General features: G+C 71.4%; 1 protein-coding gene across 3 annotated transcripts; it reads right to left on the bottom strand.

Annotated features, from left to right (window-relative positions):
* Positions 1-1,596: 1,596 nt before the first annotated feature.
* MAEA (macrophage erythroblast attacher, E3 ubiquitin ligase) lies at positions 1,597-12,880 on the bottom strand (the record flags this gene model as incomplete). Of its 3 annotated transcripts, XM_084259923.1 has the most annotated exons (9): positions 1,597-1,787; positions 1,857-2,052; positions 2,424-2,557; positions 3,689-3,797; positions 4,362-4,438; positions 6,977-7,099; positions 7,369-7,572; positions 7,679-7,861; positions 12,812-12,880. In XM_084259923.1, the coding sequence occupies 9 exons, from the start codon at positions 12,878-12,880 to the stop codon at positions 1,692-1,694; spliced, it is 1,191 nt and encodes a 396-aa protein (XP_084116049.1). In that variant the 3' UTR covers positions 1,597-1,691. The 3 variants fall into 3 exon arrangements, with proteins under 3 accessions (XP_084116049.1, XP_084116051.1, XP_084116050.1); XM_084259925.1 differs by lacking the exon at positions 7,369-7,572; XM_084259924.1 differs by lacking the exon at positions 6,977-7,099.
* Positions 12,881-13,097: the final 217 nt, after the last annotated feature.

A 13,097-nucleotide genomic window follows, 5' to 3' on the forward strand; every position in this document is an offset into this window, starting at 1 on the left:
GAGGAGGGGGCCCGGGGAGGAGGGGCCCGAGGAGGAGGGGACCCGGGGAGGAGGGCCCGGGGTGGAGGACCCGGGGAGGAGGGGACCCGGGGAGGGGGGACCCGGGAGGAGGAGCCCGAGGAGGAGGGGACCCGGGGAGGAGCCCGCCCCCAGACCCCGGCCGCCGCGCCCCCCCTGTGGGCGGAGCCCTGGCGACCCCCGCGGGCGGCGCTCAGGACGCTCACCTAGCTCGCCGGCGGCCTCCCGTCCCGCCCCTTCCGGCGGAAGGCCCGCCCCTCACGTGCCACTACCCTCTCCAGCCATTGGCTGCTCCTGCGGGCGGACGGAGGTCAGCGCGGCCGCGACGGCGCCTACCGCGCGACGCGGCCCGTCCTCCCCGCCCCGCCTCTTCCAGCGGCTGCCCCGCCCCTGTCACGTGCTCGCGAGCGTGGGGTGGGGCGAGGCCTGCGCGGTGACGCGGCGACGCAGAGCGGGCGGGGCGTGCGCCGGGGCGGGGCCCGGGGCGTCCTGGCGCGGGGGGGCGCCCGCGAGCGGGCGGCGGGCGGCGGCGGCGCGGGGCCGGCCCCGGCCGGTGAGAGGCGGTGGCGGGCGGGAGCCGGAGCCCGCGGGGCTGGGCGGGCCCGGTCGCCGGAGGCGCGCGCGCGGCCGGCCCGGGAAGCCTGGTTGGAGACGCCGGCCGCGCGCGGCCGCGCCGGGCGGCCCCCCGGCCCCCCCCCCCGTCCTGGGCGCGCCCCGGAGTCGTCCAGACGCTGCTGGAAGCCGGGCCCCCCGGGCGCCGCGCCGCGCAGGGCGCCCAGCACCCGAGTGGCCCCACGGCCCTCACGCCAGCTGCCGGCCGGCCTCCCACGCGGGCCGAGGACGTGCAGCTCCCGGGCCGCCCCGCCTCCAGGGTGCCCGTGGGCCCGAGCGCCCGACACCCGCCGCCTTCGCCGGCCCCAGCCGCCCCGGCGCGCCCCACCCCGGCCCCGGCCCGGAGGTCAGGTCGGGCGCCTGCCGGGCCCCCGCCTCCCGGAGCAGCGCAGAAGCCGCGGAGGGCCCGCGGCGCCCCCGGGCTGGCGCCCCCTGCCCGCGCGGTGGCCGGGGCGGGGCGGGGCGGGGCGTCGCCGCGGTGTCCCCCCCGCCCCCCACGCTGGCCCCCGGCCGGGCCGGCAGGCGCGGCGCGGCGCCGGCTAGAAGCGGAGACCGGAGTCCCCCGGCCGGCGGGCGCGGAGGGATGTCAGGAGCAGCTGCTGGAACTTTCCGGATGACGCGGCCGCGGTGACCACGGGCGGAGGCGCGGCCCGGAGGTGTCGGCGGCCGCAGGGGCTGGGGAGCCCCCGACTGGAGCGCAGACCCCCGCGGGGAGCGGGGCCGCACGGGCGCGTGTCCCCCGGGGCCGGGGCGTCGCTGGGGGAGCCGGACGCCGCGGAGCTGCGGGCACTGCGACGTGGAGAGCAGCAGCGGGCCGGGCCGGGCCGGGCCGGGCCGGGCCGACGGCGGGCAGCTCGCCCGGCTCAGGGCGACAGGACTCGGCCGCGGCCAGCCGGACGTGCCCACCGGGGGCCTCCCCGCGCCGGCCCCCCGCGCCGACGGCAGCAGCTGGCGCGCCACACGGGGTAGGAAATGCAAAGCCCTTTATTCCAGTTTATTGGCTACTCGACACGACATGCAGGGCGGGCGCGAGGACGAACCTCCGCGGCGCCGGGCGCGGCCTACATGATGTACACCTTCTCCGCCTGCGAGAAGTGGAAGACCTCCTTGGTGCGCGGGCACACGACCTTGTCGTCCTGGCGGATGGACAGCAGGGACTGCGAAGGGAGGCGGGTCAGCGCGGGCGGCGCGGGCGGCCCCCCCGCCGCCCGCCGCCCGCGCCTCACGTTGTAGCCGTAGACGTGGCCGTTGGGCAGCATCATGGGCGGGTTGTTCTCGTTCATGACGTCGCCCGAGATCTTGCAGACCAGGCGCGAGTTGGCGCAGTGGGCCATGGGCAGCGGCCGGGCCAGCTTGTTCAGGGAGCGGCTGCACACCGGGCAGTCGGGGCTCTTGGAGCTGCCGTCCTCCTTGTAGCACTGCCTGCGCGCGGGTTAAGGGAGGCCCAGACGCCGCTCCGCCCGCCCGCCGGCCCGCCCGCCCGCCGCGCCCCCGCCCGGGCCCCGCGCGCCCCGCCCGGCCAGGCCGGTCCCGCTGGACCGGCAGCAGCCCCCGGGCCCGGGCCCGCCACGGGCAGGGCTGGGGGCGCCCGGCGCAGAGCGCACGGGACGGCGGGCGGGGCCGGGGGTCCACCCTGTCGGGGCGCCCCGTCCAGCCGCACAGCCGCCGCCGAGGGCGCCCAGAGGGGACCCTAGCGGGCGGCTCCGGAGGGTCCCCAGGAGCCCGCGGGGAGCCGCTCCGACGGGTAAAAGCCCCGGCGCCAGGGGCGCGCGCTCGGGGCCGCGGAAGGATACGGCGTCTTTATGGCCGAGAGGCCGGCCTGCAGCGTGAGCGTGAACACCGAGTTGTTCCCCAGCTGGTGCAGCCGGTAGTTGTCGTACCGGAACTGCTGGATCAGCATCCGCCACCGGGCCGGGTCCAGCAGGTCCTGGAAACGAGGGCAGCGGCAGAGTCTGGGGCTGCCCGCGTGTCTCCTGACCCCAGCGGCCCGCGGCCAGCCCAGCAAGGCCGTCAGAGCCAAGGGAAAGCGTCATTCCAGGAAAAACCCGCCCAAGTGGGCACCAGCAGCTCCCCCCACCCCCGGAAATGCCTAACAGAGACCTGGGTCTGGCCAGGTTTAGACCCCAAGCGGGGGGGCCAGAGGGGCCATCACCCCGCATCCAGGGAGGCACTGGGAGGGGTGGGCTGGCCGGACACACACCTCACCCCACCAGTCAACAGGCACCTGCGTTGTCACTGTCCACAGAGCCCAGTCCGAGCCCAGGGCCCAGTGCACAGTCCAGCACACGGACCCCAGCCACCCGCTGGACCCGGCGACAGGCTGTGTCACGGCCGCTCCGGTCTCCGGCGTGGCCTGTGAGCGCCCTGGCTGCACTCCTGGCCGGCCGCCCAGCACTCTACAGGTGTCGACTTGAGCAGCTGCCGGAGGCCCTCCCACCGGTCGCCCCTCATACTCTGCATTTCCCTGACCGTCTACATGGCCCGGAAGTGGGAGTCCGAGGCGCCACTGCCAAGTGGATGCTATCCCGACAAGCCCAGGAGACCGCCAGGGCACCCCCTGGCCGCAGCACTGTGGGCACCCGCTGCCTTGAGCGAGCAGGCCCAGAGCCAGGCAAAAGCCCTGGTCCAGATGACGGCCCGAGGCCACAGGTCTGCAGGGTGACCAGGGCCAAGGGCGGTGCCCACACGAGGACTGCAGAGCCTACCGCCGGTCAGCCCGGGAGAGGACGCTGCTGGGCACAGGGCATGGGCAGCAGGCAAGACAGGCGCAGGTCACAGCCGCACAGGCAGCTTCCCGTAGTGGGCAAGAGCAGAGCCGGCCCTGGACAGGCCGGGAGCCGTGAGGAGGTGACTCCCAGCCGGTGCCGAGGGGGTGCGGGCTTAGTCAGGACTGGAGACGGCAGTGGGTCAGGACGGGGACTGAGGACAGCAGACCAGGTTCTGAAAGGTGCCCGCCTGCGCGCTGCGGACAACGGCCCCATGGGAGCGGGGCAGCATCACGCGGTGCCCCCAAGTTCAGCTTTCTCACCCTGAAAGGGGAGCCAGGCAGGCGGCCTACCTTGTAGGGAGAGATATGCGTGTCGGGGGGGAAGGCCAGCATGCCCATGACCTGGCGGACCTCATCCAGCTGGCTCCCCTCGGCCTGGCTGAAGTGCTTCCTCGCATGTCTGGGGGACGGGGACAACGGCTCGTCACCTGCGCTGCCCCGGCACCCGGCGTGAGCCCGTGGTCAGCAGACGCCCCCCGAGAGCTGAGCCCTGAGACCCCACCTCAGCCCAACCCAGGGCACCGCCAGCCCCAGCTCTGCTCCCACCCCAGCCCCTGCAGGTGTCCTCCCAGGCCCCCTCAGTCCCCAGAGGGCAGTCCTCTCAGGAGCCCTGTCCACCTGCAAAGGCTCAGCCGGGGCCCGCCCTGGGGCAGCTGTCAAATCCCAGCCGGGAGCAGAGCCAAGAGCCAAGAGCCAAGAGCCTCACAGCGGGGTACGGCCGTGCGGCGCCCCCTCCTAGCAGCACCCCCAGGGAACTCTGCCGCCACCCTCCCAGCTTGGGCCCGCAAGGCTGGAGTGTGAGCCCGTGCCAAGGGCCACCCCGCGTCAGGCCAAGGGGGCCTGCACACCCCACCGGCCCCTGCTGTCTGTGATGATGGGACCAGGCCAGCAGGCCCTCCTGAGCAGCAGGGGGGTGTCTGGGGCAGCGGGCCTCGGCAGAACCGCCACTGTATACACGTCATACCTCACGGCATCCAGCCTCTTGTTCTGCCGCACGAGCTCAATGAACTCCTGGATCCTGAGGCTGAACTCCAGGCAGCTCTGGGAGCAAAGACAAGAGGAAGCTCAGCTGACAGCCCAGAGCCTGGTCCTGCCACTTGGTCCCGGGCACACCGCGCTGGGCACTGACTGCCAGCCAGCCCCTTGGGGCCCAGCGTGACAGCACTGTGTGCAGGAGCCCGGGCTGCGGAGGCCGCTCCCACCCCTGCAGCTCCAGGTCCGTGTCCCACAGGCGCACCAGCCGGTGGTGGTGGTGCTGCTTGGAGCTGCCCCTAGCGAGTGACCTCTTTGGGCAGCACTGGGCTTCGTCGTATAAAGGACACCGGCCACCCCACTGCCCTGGGCAGCTCAGCAGCTGCCCAGCCCCGTGCGGAGGCCCGAGGCCTGGTGGGAAGACCCAAGGGCGGCACCTCACAAGAGCAGAAGATCGGAGGGCTCGCGGGGTGGGGGCCAGACAGACACCCTGAGCACATTCCAGGCAGAAGAGCGAGCCAACTGAAAGGTCCTGGGGTCATGGCCCCAGAACAAGAGTCGCTGACCCCGAAGGCACCATAAGCCTGCCGTGGGGACCAGGTAGAGACCTCGGGGAGGGGAGCTCACTAGACGCCAGGGCCCGTGAGGGGGAAGGCCCAGGATCTGTGGGGCTGTGAGGTGGCCAGGCCCAGGTGTAGGAGGGGTGCCCAGGGGGTCTCAGGGCCAAGTCCAGCGCCAAGAGAGGCACCACCAGCAGGGTCAGTCCCTGGGGCCACACGCTGACCTGGAATCTGAGGCCAGGAGTCCAGCATGGGCCAAAGCCCTCGCAGCTGTGGGGAGGGGCGGCAGGTAACGTGAGCTTGTCACCCCACGGAGCAGCGAGGTCACTGCTAAAGCAAGGACAGGCGGCTGCAGAGCTCAGGGCCCCTGGCTGGGAGGTGAGCTAGCAAAGAGGCAGGGGCGGCACAGGGTCAAGCCCCAGGAGGCAGGGAGGCTGCAGGCAGGCCCTGGGGCTCAGGCCCTGCACTCAGGGCAGCACCTCCTGCCGCATGCACACCAGCCACCTAAGGCGGCAGCTCAGCAGGGCCGGGCCCCAGGACCACACGGCAGGAGGGCAAAGGCCAGCTCGTGCCGTCCAGGCAGCTGGACCCGGCCCCGGTGCCGTAGGTGGGCCGGCGGCCCCAGGCCACTTACCTGGTGTGCGGCCAGCACCTGCCCCGCCCTCCCGCCCGCAGACCCGCCAGGCCGGCCGGCCGTGTGCAGAGCGGGTGTGGCCATGCTGAGAACAGGACAAAGACCTTTCAGAGGTCAGACTGGCAGGAAGGGCCCCGCCTGCTCCCCAGGCCCGGATGGCCACCGTGTCTGCCGGGAGGGCATGCGACTTTAACTGCGGGAGGAAGGGACCGGGCAGGCCCAGACCAGCAGTGCCGCAGCGAAGCCCTGGCTCCCATGCCACAAGGCTGACCTGTGCGCCCCTCGGCAGGACGGGCTCGTCCAGGCGGGCTTTCAGAGCCCTAACGGCTCCGTGCAGGCCGAGATGCAGGCGCAGGTTCCCGGGACCCATAGCCAGAGGACCCGGGCACGTGCCCCCAGGAGGCAGCTCCTGCAGGCCCGGTGCACGGCCACCGCGGGCAGCAGCTGCCTGCAGCCTCTGCCTCTCAGGCCTGGGGCGACAGCCCCGCACACAGCTGCCAGATTGGCCTGGGGCCCCTCCCCGCCTGCCCGCTGGGGTGTGGGCAGTTAGGCCCAGACCCCCAGCGCTGGTGCCCCCAAGGCCCACGCTTGGCTGCAGCTGCCCTCCTGGACGGTCACTCAGCCCCTCCCTGCGGCCGGCACCAGCTCTCAGGCCTGCCCGCCCCCTGCAGTGGCCTGGGGCCCTGGCCAGGCAGTGCTGCGGTGGGCAAGTCCAGGCCCCAGACAGCCTGCGGGCGCTGGCCCAGCCCCGGGGTGCAGCCCGGCCGGGGCGGGGGAGCAGGAGCAGGGCCGGGTGTTACATACCAATTCTGGCTTTCCTTTTAGGGTTTCCATACCAAGATCCTCACTCTCTCTAGGGGAGCCACTGGCCGCTCTACCCTTGCGTCCCGTCTTCACGTCCTGCTCGCCTTGGCGGCCCTGGGTGGCAGAGAGCGTCACCCTTGGCTGGTGACTACGCGCGGGGACAAGCCAGCCGGGCGGGTGGACGCAGTGCTCAGCGGAGCACGCCGCGCAGCGGGAGCTGGCCAGCCATAGGTCTGCGGGGCGGCCCCGTCTGGGGGAGGCACCTTCAGGCCTCCTCAGCTGTGGCTGGGCCTCCAGAAAAGCCATGATCAAGAGTGTCCGGGACAGAAGCCCCGCTGAAGGCCGCACCCATAACCCGCCTGCACAGAAGACCTGTCCACACCCGTCCCAAGACGCTCCTCGGGGATCCACCTGCGGCCGAACAGCACCAGCAGAAGCCCCAGCGCCTGCACCGTCAGCCAAGGGGCTGTGAGCAGCAGCCAAGGCCGCCATGCCCCGCGACGGCCCCTGCAGCGAGTGCCCCAGCAGGAGGCGCCAGCCCCACGAGCCCTACACAGCCCCGCCCGCCCGTCCACAGGGAGCAGGATGCCCGCCCCGAGCCCCGCCCACCTTCATCTTGCGCAGGCGGGACTTGTTGTCATGGCACCAGGCCAGGCAGGTGGCCGTCTCCCGCCGCTCCAGGGACTCCTCCACCTCCTTGGCCGTCAGGAACATCTCGATGTTCACTAGGTCCTTGGAGGAGGAAAGGGGGCGCTCGGAGCGCGGCCCAGGACCCCCCCCCCAGCACCGGGGGCCTCCCCCGGGGTGACTGGGGCGGACAGCCCCACGGGGCTCACGTGGGGCCGGTGCCCACATTCCCCTTGGCCAGAGAGCCAGGCCACTCCCCGAGCCCGGAGATAGCCACGGGGCTTTCCCCAAGACTGATGGGAACTTGGGCTCCCGCGAGTGGGGCCGGGCGGGCTGAGGGTGGTCTCGGCGTCCACACCGCGGGTGGCGCCCACCTCGATGCCGCTCTGGCGCGCCAGCTTCACGGCCGTGTTGTAGTAGCCGCAGCGCAGCAGGTGCTCGGCCATCATGCGGTCCATGCGCTGGCGCTTCCACAGGCTGGCAGCCGCCGGCTGATCGCTGCTGTGCTCCTTGAGGTGCTCGATGCGGCGCTTGCACAGCTTCGCGCTCTCGTCCTCGGCCTGGATGGACTCCACCGCCTGCACACGCGGGCGCTCAGGACTGGCGGCCGCCCCGCAGCGCCCTCTCCCTCGCAGCGCCCCCAGCACCCGGCCCAGGCCGCAGGCGGGCGAGGGCCACACTGACCTTCCTCTTGAGGACGCTGAGCTTCTCCACCACGCCGTCCAGAAGGCTGACCACGGAGTCCACGGCCGGGCAGCTGCCCAGGGTCTTCTCCAGCTCGGCCACCACCATGGTCACGTGGCTGGTCTCGCGGTCAATGTTCTTCTGGGCGGCCCGGAAGCGCTTGTTCAGGGTCTCGTAGGGGACCTGCGGGAAAGGGCAGGCGGAGTGAGAGTGTGGGAGGCCCCGCAGCGGGCAGCAGGAGCTGGGCGGCCGGCCCTGAGGCCCATGTGCGGCAGCGGCGCACAGCCAGGCCAGGCCAGGCCAGGCCCACAGAGCGCGCTCGGCCCAAACGCTTGCCTGCGAGCCAGAAGGAGCGAGACCCAGCCGGCGCCTCACAGGGAGCCCGCGCCGCAGGGCCGCACCCTGGTGGGCGGCTGCTTGGGCTGCCAGCCCTGACTGCAGGGCCGGCTTCGGAGAGAGCAGGTGGCCCAGACCCGGCTAGACCCCCACTGCCCATAAGCGCGCCAGGGCTGCAGCAGCAAGCCACGCCCACCCGCCAGCAGAGCCCAAAGGGGGCCGAGGGTAGACACCCCATGGCCCGCAGGCGGTAGCTGTGCCTGGTCAGCCCTGGTCTCCCAGCCACGCATTCGCCTGGGAGACTCGCATCTGACGACTTCACCCTGTGACGAGAGTGCAAGCCGGCCGGTCACTAAGGGAGCCTACGAAGGCGCTGCCAGTGTCCCGAGGCCCTGAGCCTCGCCTGGGGCGCAGGAGCTGGGCCAGACAACGGGTGAGGCGCCGGCTGGCGCTGTTCGGGGCTCCTGGGGAGGAGGGCGCCCCTGTGGGCACGAGGTGAGGCACAGAGCTCCAATCCCCTGGGCTCCGGGGAGACGCGATATGGAAGGTCCTGGCCAGAGAGGGCCGTGTCGCCGCCCGCCTGGGCCTCGGCCAGCCCCTCAGCACGGGGGGTGGCCTCCACAGAGCAAACCCTGGCCGGGCTGTGCTGTCAGGCAGGGATGGAAGGAAGGAGGCGGGACACAGGAAGGGCTGCGGCCCAGCCCCGATGGTGCCGGGAGGGAACGGGCGCCACGTCCTCAGGTCCCTTTGAAGACTGAAGCTCCCAGCCCCGGCCGCTGCACCACACGCCAGCAGTGAGAGCTTCTGGGGGGGCCCCAGAGTGAGCTGCCCCCCACCCTCCACCCTGGTCCTAGGCCAGCCAGGCCGAGAGGAGCTGCAGAAAGCCCGGGACAGCCCCGAGCGCGCCCTGCATGAGGCTGGCCGGGCGGGGGTGGGGCTCCGGAAAAGCCCAGGCCGCGATTACGCGGGTCCCCAGGCGCCGGCTGCACTGCTGGTCTGGGATGAAAGTCCCCCCTTGAGACAAGGACACAGGCCCAGGAGGAGGCGCAGGGAGAGGAGCAGCCGAGGACAGGGGGCTGGGAGGGGCCGAGCCCCCAGGGCACCCCCCAGAGGCTTGGGGGGGGTGGCAGCCAGGCAGGCAGGCGCTGCAGGAGGCCGATGTTTGTCTCGACTCAGCTGTGCCCCGCTGTGCCCCGAGCTTGGCCGTGGGGAGACCCGTCAGGAGCGCAGGGCAGACTGAGAGCCAGTCTGCTTTTCGCCAAGTCTGAGGGACGTGTCCCTGGGGCCAGGCCCTGGCCCCTGTCAACTGAAACCACTGGCCGCGGCCGGGAGCTCTTGGGGCCGTGCCAAACACCATGGAGGCCCCGGAGGAGGTGTCTCACAAGCCCGCACCCCATCTTCCAGCGCCAGCTGGTCTTCCCAGCTTGCTTGCATGCCTGGTGGGAGGGTCTTCCAAGATTCCAACGCCCAAAATACAGCTCCCCGGCACCACCCCTGCCATGCCACCCAGTCCCCCGCCCGGGTCCCTAAGAGCCTGGAAGGCCAGTGCCAACCTGCTCCAAGGCCTCCCCTCCAGGAGACATGGCACCAACCCAGGCCTCACCGCTCGTTGTCGTGGGAACACCCCAGCACGCCCAAAGCACCCAGGCTGCCCAAGCTGCGAAAGCAGCTCCCGTCTCGCTGCTTGACTGCACAAGCCTCACTGCCCTGGGCATAGGCAGGCACCAGCACCTCCTCCCCGACTATCTACAGGCCTGCCTGAGCTCGGCTCTCCCAACATCACCCCCAAAGCTGGGGGTCCTGGTGGAGCCCCTCCCCCCGGCCGGGGCCCAGAGACACAAGTGGCTGAGACCCTTCCTCTAGCTGCGCCGTGAGCACAGACGGGAGTGCCAGCCCCTCCCCACCCACACCCCCGACGCAGCGGGGCCTGAGGCAGGAAGGCTTCCAGGGCAGGGCAGGTGGGCCTTACCCAGGAAAAGGGGCCATGAGGCGGGGTCCTCGGTGTCCACCAACTCATTGAGAGAGAGGGGCCGCTCACTGTGTAAGTCATAAATCCTGAAGAAAAGGTCAAGACCCGCCTGCGGCTGCTGGGACACAACAGCCCCAGGATTGGAATCCCCGCCGGTCTCTCCATCCAGGGGCCTCGTGCTCATCGGTGTGCCCGGAAGTCAAGGACATACGTCCCCACATCCAGACAAGACTGATTTGGGAAAACTGACTGGCCAGTGCTCCCTTCTTTCTGGCCGCTCTGCACTTCCTGTGAACACAAACCTGGGCCTCGAGGCCCAGGCCAGCACGCGCCAGCCAGACTCCGCGAGCCAGAGCGAAATGCGCAGGCCCCAAGAGCGCTCGGACTCGGCCAGGCAGCGCCAGTGCCCAGCTGTCCCGAGGACAGCGGAGGAGCCGAGCGGGGCCGAGGCGAGGCTCAGCCTAGGATGGAGCGGCCCCAGGGCCCCAGCCTCCCGGTTGCCACTGGCCAACCTGCCCTGGGCCGGAGACTCCCACCATGTATAGGTGGTGACCAAGCTCAGGAAAGCGTTACTGTCTTTCAGTTACCCCAGGGAAAAACGCCCACAGACAGGGACATTTCTGCGCAGCAGAACCTGCACGGGAACAGACTTCGTCATGACCAGGAGAGCCTGCTCCCGCAGGACTGCGGCTTAAAGCGGGTGCGCTGCCCCAGGACCTCACTCCCTTGGGGAGCCCCGCAGGGCACAAGCCCCGTGGGACGTGGCCAGCAGGGTGGCACAGGGCTGGCAGCCAGGGCAGGACAGAGCGGTGACTCAGGCCCCACACTGCCGCGGGAGCCCAAGCAAATATCCTGAGGGCTGGGTCGGGCCCACTGGCCCTCAGGGGCCATCTGGCCCTGTCTGGAAGCATTTGAGGGGCATGCAACTAGCACCTGCTGGGCAGTAGGGTGCTGCTGAACACCCCACATGTAACTCCCAGGGACAGAACTCCTGCCCAAGCCTGCAGGCAGGAAGGTAGGCAGCCATCGGAGGGCCGGGTGTAAGGCTGGAGTGCCTGGGACAGCGCTCCACAGCAGCTGCTCTCTTCCCATGCGGCCAGAAGAGCAGAAGGTCCCAGGAGCCTCTACCAGCCCAGGCTGCGAGGAACCCCAAGTCTGAAGGACCCACTAGGTGGGGAGGCACAAGGGCAGGCCCCCGGCCAGGGGAGAGCAGAAGCAGCCCTGCCAGCCCTCCCTGCCCTGCCTGGTGCCCTGCCTGAGCTGTGCCCGGCCTGCTCCGTGCCCCAGTGCGCGGCTGGGCTGCCAACTGCTCCTCCTCATTCCAACAAACACGTCCAACTAAGCTCCCTGGTCAGGAAAGCTTCCTCTTGGTCTGCTAGCAACTTCTCCTGGAAATGTCTAAGAAAAAACTGTTAACTCAGCAGTAACTGAGAGGCAGAAAGCATCAGGACACGGGCTCAAAGGTGCGTGGGAAGGAAAATAGTGGAGGCAATTTCTCTAACTGCAAAAATGTGCTTTTAAGGTCGTCCCAGAAAGAAAGCCCTGACCCTGCAGGTGCACCCCCGTGGGACCCACTCCCCCACCAGAGAAGGCTTCCCCACCTTCACGGTTCTGACCTTCGACCCTCCCACATGGAGGTCAGCAGTTAACAGTCCAGCACCTATACCTCATCCACTGGGGTGGGGTGGGGTGGGATGGGGTGGGCGGGGGAGGCGGGTAAACACCACCCCATGTATGTTACTCAAGGCTTGGGCAACATGGCGCCTGAGCCATGGGGTCGCAGTGGGGTTCAGTCTGCAAACACACACCTCCTCCCCCGTGAGGCAGGATGTGTGCCGGTGGGCTCCGTGTCCTGGGCATCCAGGTGTGCACACGAGCCCAGGCCTGCCTGCTCCCATGAACCCAGGCGCCATGCTGGGCTCTCTCTCAACCTCCGGCTAGCTGGCGCTGTCATCCCCACGCCTGGCACACTAAAGTGCCCATCGGTGGTACCCCAGTAAGTAGGGTGTGCGGAAGGCGGGACTCACACCAGCCCTCACACCACGCACTGCACCCACTGCCAGATGTCACAGGGCGTGCAAAGGCTGCCTGGCCCCAGGAAAGGAACCCAGATCGGGCAGCGCTCAGCCACAGCCCTCCTGGGAGTGTCCTGACCTTGGTCTTCCAAGGAGTGATTCCCCAGGGGTTCTAGTCCGCCGTATCAAGCGCCCGTCCAGCCAGGGAAGGCCCAGGTCCGGTCGCCTCTGCCGGGACACCAGTTTCATCCCAGTGGAACGCGGCCTGGCCAGGCTGCCGCCCAAGGTCACGCGGCCGCGGACCCGGCGGCCAGGGCTGTATTTCAGGTTTGGTGACGCCCAGCAAAATGGGCTCCGCTCGGAGGCTGGGCCCGGCCGCCAGGCTTCCCGATGAGCGACTGGAGCCACGTCCTTGCCCCTGCGCTTCGGGGGGTCCGGACGCCGCACCCGCGCGCCCTGGCGCCGCGCCGCCCGCACCCCGGCCCCCGACGCCCCGGCCCGGGGCTCGCCCGCGCCCGGACAAAGGGGCCCCGTCGGCCGCGCAGGGGCGCTGGGGGCGAGGCAGCGCGGCCCGCCGCCGCGAGACGCGGCCACACCCGCTCCGCGCCCCGCCCCGGGCTCGGCCCCGCGCCCGGCCCCGCGCCCGGCCCCGCCGCGGAGCCCCGGGAGCGCGGCCCGGCCCGGCCGGGCCCCGGCGCCCTGCGCCCGCGGAGCCGGCCCGCCCGCCAGGCCCGGGCGCCCGGGCCGCAGAGCCCCGGGGAGCCCCGCCCGCAGGCCCGGGCCGCAGGGCCGCCGGCGCCGCGCGCCGCCCACCTTGAGGGTCGGGTACTCCTGGACCTTCAGGGTCATGGACAGCTGGGCCGCCGACTCCTGCACCGCCATCTTGGGGCCGCCAAAACATTAGCGGGCGGAGGCGAAGCGCGCGGCACGCCGGGTAGTGACGTCGCCCGCGGGGCGGGGCGGCCCGCGGCCGGCTCCAATCGCGACCGACGCCGGCCCGGCGGCGGAAGTGGGCGCGGCCGCGGCGTGCGCGCCGAGAGGCGTCGGGCCCGGCCAATCGCCGCCGGCCGGCCGGCCGCGCAGCCAACCCGCGGGGCCC

This window comes from Talpa europaea (genome assembly GCF_964194135.1).
Source record: "Talpa europaea genome assembly, contig: HAP1_SCAFFOLD_534, whole genome shotgun sequence".
In the NCBI taxonomy this organism is placed as follows: domain Eukaryota; kingdom Metazoa; phylum Chordata; class Mammalia; order Eulipotyphla; family Talpidae; genus Talpa; species Talpa europaea.